Source organism: Mauremys reevesii, linkage group 25 (assembly GCF_016161935.1).
Source record: "Mauremys reevesii isolate NIE-2019 linkage group 25, ASM1616193v1, whole genome shotgun sequence".
Classification (NCBI taxonomy): domain Eukaryota; kingdom Metazoa; phylum Chordata; order Testudines; family Geoemydidae; genus Mauremys; species Mauremys reevesii.
The window spans coordinates 106,193-119,457 of record NC_052647.1 but is presented as its reverse complement, the minus strand read 5'-3'; the positions used below and the strand labels follow the sequence as shown (position 1 = coordinate 119,457).

At 60.0% G+C, this 13,265-nt stretch overlaps 1 protein-coding gene across 5 annotated transcripts in view; it reads left to right on the top strand.

The window, feature by feature from the left end:
* RASAL3 (RAS protein activator like 3) overlaps positions 1–13,265 on the top strand; it is a 57,135-nt gene that overhangs the window by 17,749 nt on the left and 26,121 nt on the right. For 3 of the 5 annotated variants that reach the window (XM_039514379.1, XM_039514378.1, XM_039514381.1), the window contains 2 exons: positions 5,336–5,454; positions 6,786–6,870. In XM_039514379.1, the coding sequence (XP_039370313.1) occupies positions 5,336–5,454; positions 6,786–6,870 (204 nt within the window). Of the gene's footprint in view, positions 1–3,239; positions 3,292–5,335; positions 5,455–6,785; positions 6,871–7,289; positions 7,332–13,265 lie in introns of those variants that run through there. The other 2 variants (XM_039514380.1, XM_039514382.1) reach the window with 2 other exon arrangements.

Sequence of the window (13,265 nt, the reverse complement as noted above, 5' to 3'; positions counted from 1 at the left end):
GCGATCGACTGTCAGAGGCTCCAGGATCAACCAGTCAATTGCGATCTACAGGTTGGTGATCACTGGTGTAGATATAACTGGCCTCCCCCAGTATCCCACAATGCCTATCGTGACCGCTCTGCTGACTGTTTTGATCTCAGCCACTGGGTGGGCAGGTATGCGCCCCTCCCCTTTCAAAGCTCCCAGAAGTTTTGACATTCCTCGGCCTGGAGAGCTCACAGAGCTGCTTGAGGAGGCTGTGGGCAGGGGCGGCAGGTTATATGGGCTCAAGGTGCTCGAGCACCAGGAATATTCAAGGCTGAGGGCTGTGCTCCACCAATATTTGGAGCTGGGTTTCTCCCCTGGCCCTGCCTGGAGTGGGCCCTCCCCTGCCTCAGAGCTTCCCTGCCTGAAAGAAAACAGCTGGTGCCTCTCTCCCTTGCTTGTGCTGCTTCTGCCTAAGGCTATAGAGATCAGCGGCCGGCAGCCTCTTGGAGCACCGGGGGAGGGGAAGAGGGAGAGAGGAGGGGGGTGGGGGAGGCACACGTGCTTGGGAGCTCTCTGGGCCACATGGAGGAGATGCCAAGGGGACTTCTGGCCAGGAGATGGACATCTGGGGTGGACCTCACTTACCTGAGCAGCTGCTGGGGCTTCAGTGAGGTTTGACCCTGTGATCCACCCCCTCCCCCTGCAGCCCCCACTCCTGCCCAATGCTGGGCAAGGGGCAGCCCCATCCCCAGTGAGACAAGGGTGAGAGGCAGCAGGCTGCAGCAGGGGAGGAAGGAAGCAAATGTGCTGGCAGTTTCACCCCCTCCCCCCCGCTCCCCAGCACCCACCCACCACAGAGGAGATGGAGGAGGGGAGCTTCCTAGACCTGAGCAGCTGGGGCTTAGGGGAATTTGTGACACCCTACCCCCCCCCACCTCAGCCACTACCCTGCAGTCCCCACTCCTGCCCCATGCTGGGCAAGGGGCAGTCCCATCCCCCATCCCCAGTGAGGCTATGGTGAGGGGCAGCAGCAGGGGAGGCCACATGTGATGGCAAATCCCCCCCAGTACCCACCATAGGGGAGGCGAGTGAGCTTTCTGGACCTGAGAGAGTCCCTATGAGCATGTGCTGTGACCGTGGTTCAGAGTGAGTGTGCTGCGGGCGGGAGGGGGGGAGAGGAGGGGTCCCTCCCCTGGAGCTTGCTGCTGCCAGTAAGGGTGGGGAGTCCTCTCTGGCCCTAGCCCTGGGGAAGCCTGTCTGCATCCCAAGTTCCTTATCCCCAGCTCTGCCCCACCCCAGAGCCTACGCCCCCAGCATCCCAACCCTGAGCACCCTCCTGCACTGTGAACTCCTCATCCCCAGCCCCACCCCAGAGCCCTCACTTGAGGGGAAAAACGTGCAACTTAAATTTGGAGGTCAGTTTGGAGTATCATTGTGTTTAGCACAATACTTGATTATTTTACACCCTTTAAAGTATATAAGTAGTTGTATACAGGTGTTACAAAGTGGGAATGTTCTTAATGTTTTCTCTGAATACTGTGTGGGTGCCTCAGTTTCCCCTATGCATTTCTCAAGGATCTAGATGGTGGGATAAGGGTATGTGATTGTTGTAGAGTCCTAGAGTGCCAGTGTGATGCTGTCTGCACAGAGAATGGCCGAAACCCTGTCTCCGGGCAACTGATGGCCTGGGCCACACTCCTGCAAGGTGCCAATTGAAGATGTTGAAGAACAAAGAGATCAGGTGGCCTCCTAATGCCTGGAAAAGAGACAAAGGCCAGAGGAGGGAGTGTCAGTGCCTGTGCGGACTTCCGGGAAGCGCATGGTGTGGAAGGGGATGCTGGGATGCTTTGGAACTACTCCATACAAAGCCAGTCAGGACTCTGGGGGAGCCTCCTCTCTCTGAGCGTACTGTCTCCAGGGCAAGAAGCTTACACCTTCCTGGGTCTGACCTCGGAGCATTCAGCATGCCCTTCCACACCATGCACTTTCCACAGCGAGTCTGCCCAGGCAGGTCCTGGGGCAACCAGAGGTCCCTGCACCCCAACTCTGCAGTCAGATGTGACTCTCAGCCAGACAGTAAAACAGAAGGTTTATTAGACAACAGGATCACAGTCTAAAACAGAGCTTGTAGGTACAGAAAACAGGACCCCTCAGTCAGGTCCATCTTGGAGGGTGGGGAGCCTAGACCCAAGTTCTGGGCCTCTCCCCATTTCCCCAGCCAGCTCCAAACTGACACTCCCTCCTCTGGCCTTTGTGTCTCTTCTGGACAAGGAGGCCACCTGATCTCTTTGTCCCCCACACCTTCAGTTGGCACCTTGCAGGGGAAACTGAGGCACCCACACAGTATTCAGAGAAAACATTAAGAACATTCCCACTTTTTCACAACAGGTGCAACAAAATATAATACCGTATATTGAAGCAGGCAAGTGCTGCTTCTGACTTTCCACTTTTAATTGACCCTTGTAATCTTGTGGTGCTGACGCGTTGTAGCTTCATTTTATATCAGCTTACAGGGCAGGAGCATGGGGGGGGGGGCACCACCAAAAATTATACAAACCTGACGCCTATGCCTGTGGGAGAACTCAGAGGGAGTCACAGAACCATTAATGTGGAATCAGCAGGCAGGCAGAGCAGGCGGCTGCTGCTACTAGGTGCGGGGAGATTGCTGTGCTGTGCAGAGCCAGGGACTGATATGGGAGGGTGTCCCCTCCCCCAGGATTGGTTGCTCAGGCTGCTGTCTGAACTTAAAGAGACAGCATGCCTAGATGCTCTTCCCCAACACACACACTGTTTCTGTCTTCCTCCTCCCCCCTCACTCTCTATAACACATTCTCCCCTCCTCCCCCACACATACACTTCAGTTGAAAAGACCGCTGGCAATCCAGTAGAAGCCTATGGAAGGATGGGATTGAGAAACCTGCATCATGTGACACTGCACACCATGAGGCATTGCAAACCTTTCCCAAAGCACCTTGCAGCCAGTTGCACAGTGGGATAGCTACTGCTCTCTGTGTCGATGCAAGAGCTGCTAATGTGGATGCGCTCTGCAGACACAAGGATTAATGTGAACATGCAACAGCAGTTTAATTAAAGTGGTATAACTGTTGTCGACAAAACTTCATAGTGTAGACATGGCCTAAGTTTGCTCTCAGGGAAGGCTATGTGGAAGCTTCCACAGCTAAGAGACATAGGTGTGTGTGTTACCTTCCTGTCTGGGTGGAATGAAATAGAGTAATTAAGGAACCAGTTGAATCTGACCCAGATCAACAGGGTGTCCCAGAGAGACAATGCCAGCTCCAATGATCCACGCTCTCAGCAGGGAAGGTGAGCACAGACCAGACTGCCCTCCTTCCCCCACCTGAGAACAGAGGACTGGGGAAGTCTGAGGTAGGGGATAAATGCAGGGCCGCCCAGAGGCCCCCCCACCGCCGAATTGCTGCCGAAGACCCAGCACTTCAGCAGCGGGTCCCTGGGCAAAAGGACCTCCCGCTGTGGGTCTTCAGGGCACTTCAGCGGTGGGTCTCGGAGCGGAAGGACCCCCCGCTGCCGAATTGCCGCCAAAGACCCAGAGCAGAAGAAGCTCCGGGGGCCTGGGCCCCACGAGAGTTTTCCGGGGCCCCCAGAGCGAGTGAAGGACCCCACTCCAGGGGCCCCAAAAAACTCTCGTGGGGCCAGGGCAAATTGCCCCACTTGCCCCCCCCGGGTGGTCCTGGATAAATGTTGGCTTCTGGTGGAAGCTGGACTCTCACCTGGGAACTGACCAAGGAGGTCAGACTAAGGCTGTGTCTACACTGCGTACCTTACAGCGACACAAAGGTCTCCCACATAGCCGCTCTCTGCTGGCAGGAAAGAGCTCTCCTGCTGGCAAAATAAAACTACCCCCAACAAGCGGAGGTAGCTTAGTTGGTGGAAGATACCGGTGCTTTTCATCGTTTTCACACCCCTGACCAATAAAAGTTTTATCGACAAAAGTGCAGTGTAGACAGCCTGAGAGACAATCACAGGCTGTTCACTTCAGCTTGGCTGGGATCTGGGCTAACCAGAATGGTCTTTGCTTTAACCATCACTGCTCTGTGCTGACCTAAGGTCTTCCCATGCTGAGTTCTAGGTGACTAATAAACCTGACTGTTTTGACAGCGCTGTGTGTCACTGTAACTATGGGGTGAGGGGCATTAATTCCTGAAGCATGTACAAGTCTCTCTCAGCTGGACTCACAGAGCAGAGTTCCCGGGGAGAAGAAGGAGGGCTGAAGCCCAGCGGTTCAGTCTCAGGAGTCAGTGAGGCTGAGTGGCCTGCCCTGGAGAAAGAGGGTCTGGCACCCGGATGGAGTTCCTCCAAGAGACTGGCTCACAGCTAGCATAGACTCTGTGGGTCCACACTCGGCATTAGGGATCCCCTTCGAGCAGGCTGCAGTGGTATTTTAAATGTGCAGCGTGGCTGGTTCTGCCGGGCACCACCCTGTGTGAAGAAACTAGAGTGGGTGTGTTCCAGGCTCTGAGCTGGGCTCGGCAGGTGTCCAACAACCTGCAGCTGCCCATCCCCATCCCCATCCCCCGCCACCAATTCCAGTGTAACCGGCTCCATGCCCTGGCAGCCCACGCCTGCAATACACAAGTGCAGGCAGGAGCCCCTCCAGGGGACAGGAGGGGCCTGGTCCCCACCCCCTCTATTCCATCCCAGCCCAGACTTGGGCTGCTTGCTCCTGACCCTGCTGCTGGGAGCAGGGGCAGCCCAGCCAGCTGGGAGCATGAATGCAGAGGGAGGTGCCCAGGAAAGCTCCGACTCCCAGGACCTGGGCAGCACCTGCCCCAGTGCCACCCAAAGGCCCTAACTGCTGGTGAACACTGGGCCTGCCTGACCCACCAATAACCTGGCTTACCAATTGCCACAAGCCCCCCAGGTCCCCTGGAGCTGAACTGTGAGGCTGATCTATAGAGAGAGTGCCACTGCCAGAGCCTGCATGCAGACCAAAGGGGATGGACACAGACCCACAACTCACCGGGGGCAGAGGGGCAGACCCAGAGTGTGGCATGGTGTGATGGGGTCCATGGGCCCACAGCCAGGCCAGCCTCTTATATCAGGGGCAGCCGCTCACACATAGAGCAGCATAGCGGGGATCCAGGCCCAGAGCCTGACTGCAGCCCTGTCCAGATCCCACGGTGATGGGCATGGTATAAACACCTGAACAGCAGAAGGGAGGTGGAAGAGTGGAACAGGGGAAAAGTAAAGAGAGGGGGAAAGGAAAGGATGGACAGGAGCGGGGAGATGGATAGAGGCGGAGGTGGGGAGAGGAGTCAGGAGATGTGGGGGGGATCTGATCCCTGAGGCCAGGTGTCACCCTCCTGACGAGCTGCCTCTCTCCCCCCAGATGGTGTGCGCCCCGTGCAGCAGATTCCGCTGGCCCCATCCCCTGAGGTCCCTGTCTGGGATGTCTCGAACTTCTCCCTGGTGGATGGACAGCTGGTGCTGATGGCCAGGGATGAGGAGGTGAGGGACCTGGGGGGAATAAAGGGGAGGATGAGGAAAGGAGGGGTGGGGCTTGAGGGGTGGGACAAGAGGATGCAAATGAGGAGATGAAGGGCCTGGGGGATGATGGGGAAAGGAGGTGAGGGACTTGTGGGGGGGGGCGTGGAATGGGGACAAGGAGGTGACAGGCCTGGGTGGGGGGAAGGGGACAAGGAGCTGAGGGGCCTGTGGTAGGGGCAGGGATGTCGCTCCCAGCATTGCACCCCATTGGTCACTGTGCTCCCAACTGGACTCTGGATCTGTTGAGGGCTCCTCACCCCCTGCTCGAGCCCCAGGGGTCCCTACCGGGCAGCTTTAGAGTCTACCAAGGGCTCCCTTGGGGGCTGAACTTGCTGCCCTTGGGCTGAGCCAGTTCCTGAACCCCCTGCTGGAGGCTGGGGTAGCTTCTTGGGCCTGTGTATTGTCGGGGTGGAATTGGCACCAGGGGTCAGGAGCGGGGAGGACCCAATGTCTGAAGCTGCCCCACAGCAGCCACTGCCCAGGAGGGCTGGTGTGGGGAGACTCTGCTCTGCTGGAGAGGCACCACTGGGAGCGGGCACAGCCTTGCAGACCCTCTGGGCTTGGGCAAGGATAGGTGTGGGGAATGGAGGGGTGAGCAATGGAGGGTTGAGCGAGGCATGGGGAATAGAGAGACTGGGCAGGTGGCAGGGAAGGAGGCTGGATGGAGGGGATGGGAGTGTCAGGGAGGGATGGAGACTGGGTAGAGGAATGGAGGCCGTGGGGAGGGAGAGAGGCCAGGTGGAGGGATGGAGACTGCGGGGAGGGAGGCCAGGCAGAGGGGATGTGATTGTCAGGGTGGGAGGGAGGCCTATGGAGGCCGTGGGGAGGGAGGCCAGGTGCAGGGGATAGGACTGGTAGAGAGGGAGGCCCATCAGAGGGGATGGGGGCCATGGGGAGGGAGGAAGGGAGGCCGGACGGAGGGGATGGAGGTGGCAGGGAGGGAAGGACGCCGGGTGGAGGGGATGGGGGCGGTGGGGAGGGAGGAAGGGAGGCCAGACGGAGGGGATGGAGGTGGCAGGGAGGGAAGGATGCCGGGTGGAGGGGATGGGGGCTGTGGGGAGGGAGGCTAGGTGCAGGGAATGGGAGCAGTAGGGAGGGAGGCCCAACAGAGGGGATGGGGGTCGTGGGGAGGGACGGAGGTCCAGTGGAGGGATGGAGGCCATGGGGTTGGCAGAGAAGGAGAGGGGCCGGCAGAGGGAGGGGGTTGACAGGGAGGGGGAGAGGGAGGGAGGCCCAGTGGAGGAATGGGTCAGTCAGTTGCTGATGTTCTAGGCTCTGCTCCTAACTCCCAGGTTTTGTACAAGAGCCGGAACAGAACTGGCAGCTCCATTTCGGAGACCAATGCTCATCCGTCCCTGAGCAGCAGGAGGGACACCGGTGAGTGAGCCCTGACACAGTGCCATGCACACTGACAACATGCACACACCCACACAAGTGCATGCATTCATACGCACACACTCCTATATGCACACTCCTACTCATACACGGGTACAATCACATACTCACACGTGTACGCTTACACGTGCACTCTCACATCCATGCACACACACATGCCACCCGTAGGCCCCTACCCAGTGCTGTGTGTGAGCCATGCTGCTGTGGGCTGTGTGGATGCAGCTCTGGGGAGGAAGCGCTCTGAGCAGAGATGTCTCGGGTGTGTCATGGCTTCCTCTGTGCTGTGTGTGCTGATCTTGAGAGATAGGGCCAGGCTGTTTCCTTCCCCTCCCCACCCCCCAGGGCTCCCAGCTGCCTGGGCGCTGATGGGGGAGACGCCCCAGCCCAGGGATCAGCTGGAGCGATGGGTTCGTGGTGCTGGCTGCTCTGTGCCAGGCGGAGAGGTGAGTCAGGGCAGCCCCACCCAGCTTGCCCTCTATGGGCACCCCAGCACCTCCAGGCACCTGCCCCATGGCGCTGGGAGCAGGGGCACTAGGAGCCTCCCCCTGCCAGCCACAGATGCTCCTGCTGGGACTGAGTTTGGCCTGAAGGGGAGCACACCAGCTGGGTGGGGGTGCAGGGGCAGGGAGGGGATCCACTCCAGTGGTTCAGTTTGGGAATTGGTCCTTTGTCCCTCCACTGAGCTCAGAACAGCCTGTTGGAGAGACATCATGGGGGCAAAAGATGCTGTTTGGCAGCTGCTGGGCTCTACCCCAAAGGTAGCTGCATTACAGGGGCAGGGATAGCTCCACTGTATCCACAGGCAGGATGCAGTGCCAGGGTACTTGGCAGGTGGGGGACTGGGGGCACGTGGGTTTTTTTATTACTAATAGGAGCAGAGACTGGTTTTATTGGTTTTGCAGCTGTGATGATTGCATTGCGACCAGAAGGCGGCACAGTCTAGAAGTCAGGCAGGCCCGGATTAATCTTTTGTGGGCCCGGCATCCAGGGCTGTCCTTAGGCATACGCAGCTGCGTAGGGCACCATGAAATCTGGGGCACCAAATTGCCCCAAATTTCATGGTGCCCTAGGCAGCTGCATGCTGCATACACGGCAGCACCAGCCCTGGCAAATAGCACTAGCCCTTGGCCGCACACCCCAAGGGGAAGGGCTGTCCCTAGGGGTGTGTGGGGCCCCGAACAACTCCCTCGGCCCTGCCTCTTACCCTTCCCCCGCTCTGCCCCTGGCCCACCCCCACTTCTCCCAGCAACCCCGCACTCACCGGCAGCGGCGGGAAGCGGCGCAACCTGGCCCCAGCCCTCTCTACTCCACCAGCTCCCAGGCGTGGCGCTCCGCTTCCCACCGCCGGTGAGTGCGGGGAAAGGATCTCCTCCCACACTCACCGGTGGCGGGAAGTGGAGAGACACGGCTCCAGCCATGTCGCTCAGGTTAGGGAAAGGACCGCCCCCAGCTCTCACTGGCAGCGGGAAATGGAGTGCTGTGACTGGGAGCTGGTGGAGTAGAGTGGGCTGGGGCCGGGCTGCTCCGCTTCCCGCTGCTGCTGGTGAGTGTGGGGGGGGATCCCTTGGCCCAAGCCTCCTCCCTCGAGTGACACGGCTGGGGCTGGGGCAAGGGAAGTGGAGCAGGCTGCTCCCGGCCCCCACTAATCCCTTGGGCCACTCTGGGCCTGTGGGGCCCCCCAAAGCTCCTGCCTCCCAGACCCGGGTGGGAGGTCTGGGGCCCCACTGTGTAAGGCACCCAAATGGATAGGGTTGGCCCTGCCAGCGCCAAACATGTTTGTGGGCCCCCATGGAGGCGGTGGTACATGGCAGCCCAGCCCAGTGCGAGGCCACTATTTACAAATTGGCAGTTGCACATGGCTGTGTGCTGCCAGCATGCCCCTCCCCCTCAGGGACAGGCCATGCTGTGCCACACAGCTCCCCCCCCCAACACCACTTCCCCCAACTCCCTATGGCCAGAGTCCCCCTGGACCCACTATGCACAGCGCCCCCCTGCCCACAGCCCCACCACAACTGCCCAGCACTCCCCACAGAACCCCCACTCCCTAGTGCCCCAACACACATTTTCCCCAGACCCTAACAGCCCATCCCCTCCACACCTCAGAAACCCACTCCCCCATGCCCTGCCTCCCAGCCGCAGTCACCTGCTCTGCTGGAAGGCAATTTGTCTGCCGGGCTGAGATGGCAGTGCAGCCAGGGCTGGTCCCGAGGTAGGGAATTGCTCTGGCCACTCGAGAGTGACGCGATCAGCCAGGGCCTGCCCTGGCCAGGCTCCCTCAAGATGCACTTGCCTGGAGAGGCCCAGCCAAGCCCCCCCCACTGTTCCCCCCACCCGCACCTGGCTGAGACTGGCTTGACTTCTTCACCAGTCCCAGGCGGCTCAGCTCCGGAGAGACAGGTGGGGCCCCACCGGTGGTGGGAAGCAGAGACTGCCTGGAGCCGGAGGTGAATTGGGGTCCGGCCAGGGGCAGAGTGGGCCAGAGGGTGGAGAGAAGTGCTCAGCCAGCTGGGTTTTATCCTTGGCTTGGCCAGACTTTCTGGGGGACCCTCGGAAAGTCACTTGACCCTCCCTCCCTGTTTCCCCACTGTCTATGATGGCACCAAGCTTTGGGCACCTGCCAGATGTGGCTGGGTCTCATCTCACCCATACGAACCCCAAATTCAGCAGTTAGTGCAGGAGTGAGTAAACTTTTTGGCCTGAGGGCCACATCAGGGTTCCGAAAGTGTATGGAGGGCTGGGTAGGGAAGGCTTTGCCTCCCCAAACAGCCTGGTCCCTGCCCCCTATCCGCCCTCTCTCACTTCCAGCCCCCTGGCTGCCCCCTCAGAACCCCCAACCCATCCAACCCCCCTGCTCCTTGTTCCCTGACCACCCCCTCCCGGGATCCCCCACCCCTAACCACCCCTGGTACCCCACCCCCATCTAACCCCCTGCTCCCTGTCCCCTGACTGCCCCAACCCCTATCCACACCCCCACCCCTGACAGACCCCAGGACTCCCACACCAATCCAATTGCCCCCTGCTCCCTGTCCTCTGACTGCCTCCCAGGATCCCCTACCCCTTATCCAACCCCCTCCCCACCCGCTCCCCACTCCCAGGCCACTCACAGCAGCAGGACTGTCAGCTGGGCCGCCCGGCCGGAGCCAGCCATGCTGCCGAGCAGTCTAGAGCAGCGGGGCAGGCTGGTGGCTCTCTCAGCTGCGCAGGCTGGCAGGAGCTCGCAGCCCTACCGCCCAGAGCGCTGGCGGCACGGCAAGCTGAGGCTGCGGGGAAGGAGGACAGCAGGGGATGGGATGGGGGCTAGCCTCGAGCTCAAGGGCCAGACAGGACAATCCCGCAGACCACTGTAGTTTGCCTACCTCTGAGTTAGTGCCTGTGTGAACCCCCTTCCCTGGGGCACACACAGCCCAGATATTGCAGCACAGGGCTAGTACCTGAGAGCTGGGCAGTGACACCACCCACTAGTGGATGGCACTGCTGGTCCAAAGGGGCCATGTGACAGAATAGGACACATGATTGTTCCCAGAGTCCTACCAAGTGCTGGGAACTCAGATGACTTTTAAATTTGGTGCTGACCCTTTAAGAACCCCCATCCCTTGCTCTGAGAAGGGGCTGGGTACCATCTGCTCCCCACACCATCTTGTCTTGCCTCTTGGGTGCGAGCTCCCCCACACCCCGCCCTGCCCAGCCCCCAGTGGGGTCAGCTCCTGTGCCCCCTGTCCTGCCCAACCCCCTCCAGGGGGTCAGCTCCCCAACCCTCTGCCCTGCCCAACCCCCCCAGGGGGTCAGCTCCCGTGCCACCTGTCCTGCCCAACCCCCTCCAGGGGGTCAGCTCCCCAACCCTCTGCCCTGCCCAACCCCCCAGGGGGTCAGCTCCCCCACACCTTGCTCTCCCCTCCCAGGGGCCCAACTTCCCCACACCCTGCTCTGCCCAGCCCCCAGTGGGGTCAGCTCCCCCACCCCCTGTCCAGCCCAGCTCTGCCCCAGGGGGTCAGCTCCCGCATACCCTGCCCTTTATAACAACCCCCACCCTGCCCTGCCCAACCCCTGGGGGTCAGCTCCCCCACTCATTGCCTTGCCCAGCTCTCCCCAGTGATTAACTTCTCCACACTCTGCCTTCCCCCCTCCCTGGGCTCCTCTTCCCACATCACACCCTCCCCATTCCAGGGGTCCGATCCCCTCCTCAGCGCTGCCCCCAGTGCCTGCTCTCCCTCTGCTCCCCCCCAAGGACATCCAGATCTGGGATGGGGCCATCTGCAGAGGGTGGCTGAGCCCCGGTGACACTTTCTGAGCACTCACGGGCTGGTGCTCTGTGCTGAGCCTCTTCCTGTCCCTGCGGCTGGCTCTGCACCTCCCACTTCCTCCCAGAGCAGCTTGACTAATGGGGGTGGGGGCAGGAACTGGGACTGGTGGGGGTTTGATCCCCTCCAGGGGGAGCGGTAACCCCATCCCTGCCCCCCTATGGGAGGCTCCAGCCCTGGATCAGACATGCCTAGGGTGACCAGACAGCAAATGTTAAAAATTGGGACAGAAGTTGGGGGGTAATAGGAGCCTATAAGAAAAAGATCCAAAAATTGGGACTGTCACTATAAAATCAGGACACCTGGTCACCCTATGCCAGGGGTCTCAAACACGCGGCCTGTAGAGTTATTTTCTGCGGCCCGTAAGCTCCTCACAGGTCCCCCAGCGTTTACCTAGAGCGCCTCTGGCCCTACGCACACCAGGGGAAGGGCAGGCTTCCCTGCCTGCCCTGACCCCACGCCGCTTGAGGAAGTGGCTGGAACGTGGGGAAGAGGGGACACAGGGGTCTGTGTGTTGCTCTTGCTTCAGGCACTGCCCCCAGCAGCTCCCATTGGCCGCGGTTCCCCGTTCCCAGCCAATGAGGGCTGCTGGGGGCAGTGCCCGAAGCAACAGCAACACAGACTCCTGTGCCCACTTTCCCCCAGGTTCCGTCCACTTCCTGGGGCGGCACGGGGGCAGGGCAGGGCAGGCAGGGAGCCCGCCCCCTGAACCCCTCCTGCACCCCAACCCCCTGCCCTGAGCCCCCTGCTCTCCCCTGCATAGCAAGGGCCTCACTATGTCCCCAGGGCAGGAACTGCACGTCCCCTAGGGAGATACAGGTCCCATTGCTGGGGTGGGGTGGGCTGCATCCTGGAGAGCAGCGACTGGAATGGACTTAGGGGGTCACGAGTGCCCAGGAGCTGCCCGTGCAATACTGGGACTGAGAGGGCTAATGCCAGGGTATAGACCAGGGGTGAGCAAACTATGGCCCACGGGCCGGATCCATTTTAAGCCGGTCCCCAAGCTCCTGCTGGGGAGCAGAGTATGGGACTTGCCCAGCTCCGGCGCTCCAAATGGGGTGTCAGATTGGGGGCTGCACAGCGCGGCTTGGACCTGCTCCAGCCGGGGCGCCGAGTCGGAGGCCACATCACTCAGCTCCCAGAAACTGTGGCATGGCCCTGCTCTGGGGCGCAGGGTCAGGGGCCGCACCACGCAGCTCCCAGAAGCAGCCGCATGGTCCTGCTCCAGCACTAGCAGAGTTAGGGGCCGCTCCATTTGTAGGAGCCAGAAAAGGGACATGCCACTGCTTCCAGGAGCCTGCACCCCTGAGCCTCTGAGATAGCAGGGGTCTATGCATTGGGCCCAAGCGGCATTAGCAGAGCTGCAGGGGAAGCCCTCAGCTGGGATGGCAGGGGCTGTGGGTTGGGACTGAGGCGCACTGGCTGAGCTGTGGGGAGAGCCCACAGCTGGGATACCAGGGGACTGCGGACCAGGACAGAGGGGCACTGGAAGAGCTGGGGGGAGTCCTGCACAGTGACATTCCCAAGTCCAGTGGCCATTCAGGCTCCCAGGGCCCCTCTCCCAGGTACCCAGCTGGTTCGGTTGACTCCCTTCTGCTTCTCTGACTCCCCAGCACTGTCCTGGGTATGACGGGTTGGATCACAGAAACCCTCTTGTGAGCTTCCACCCAATGTGCCAAGATTACCTCTGCTCCTGCTTTCCCTGCCAGCTCAGGACTCCAGCACCTTGTCTTGCTGAGCCAGACACGCCCGTCTGCTTCAACACAGACCCAGGGTCTGAATTACTTGCCCCAAAGCTGCAGGTTTACCTGAAAGCAGCTAACAGAAGTGTTCCTGTCTTTCACACTCAGATGCCCAACTCCCAGTGGGGTCTAAACACAAATAAATCCGTTTTACCCTGTATAAACTTTATACAGGGTAAACGCATAAATTATTCACCCTCCATAACACTGATAGAGAGATATGCACAGTTGTTTGCTCTCCCAGGTATTAATACACACTCTGGGTTAATTAATAAGTAAAAAGTGATTGTATTAAATACAGAAAGTAGGATTTAAGTGGTTCCAAGTAGTAACAGAC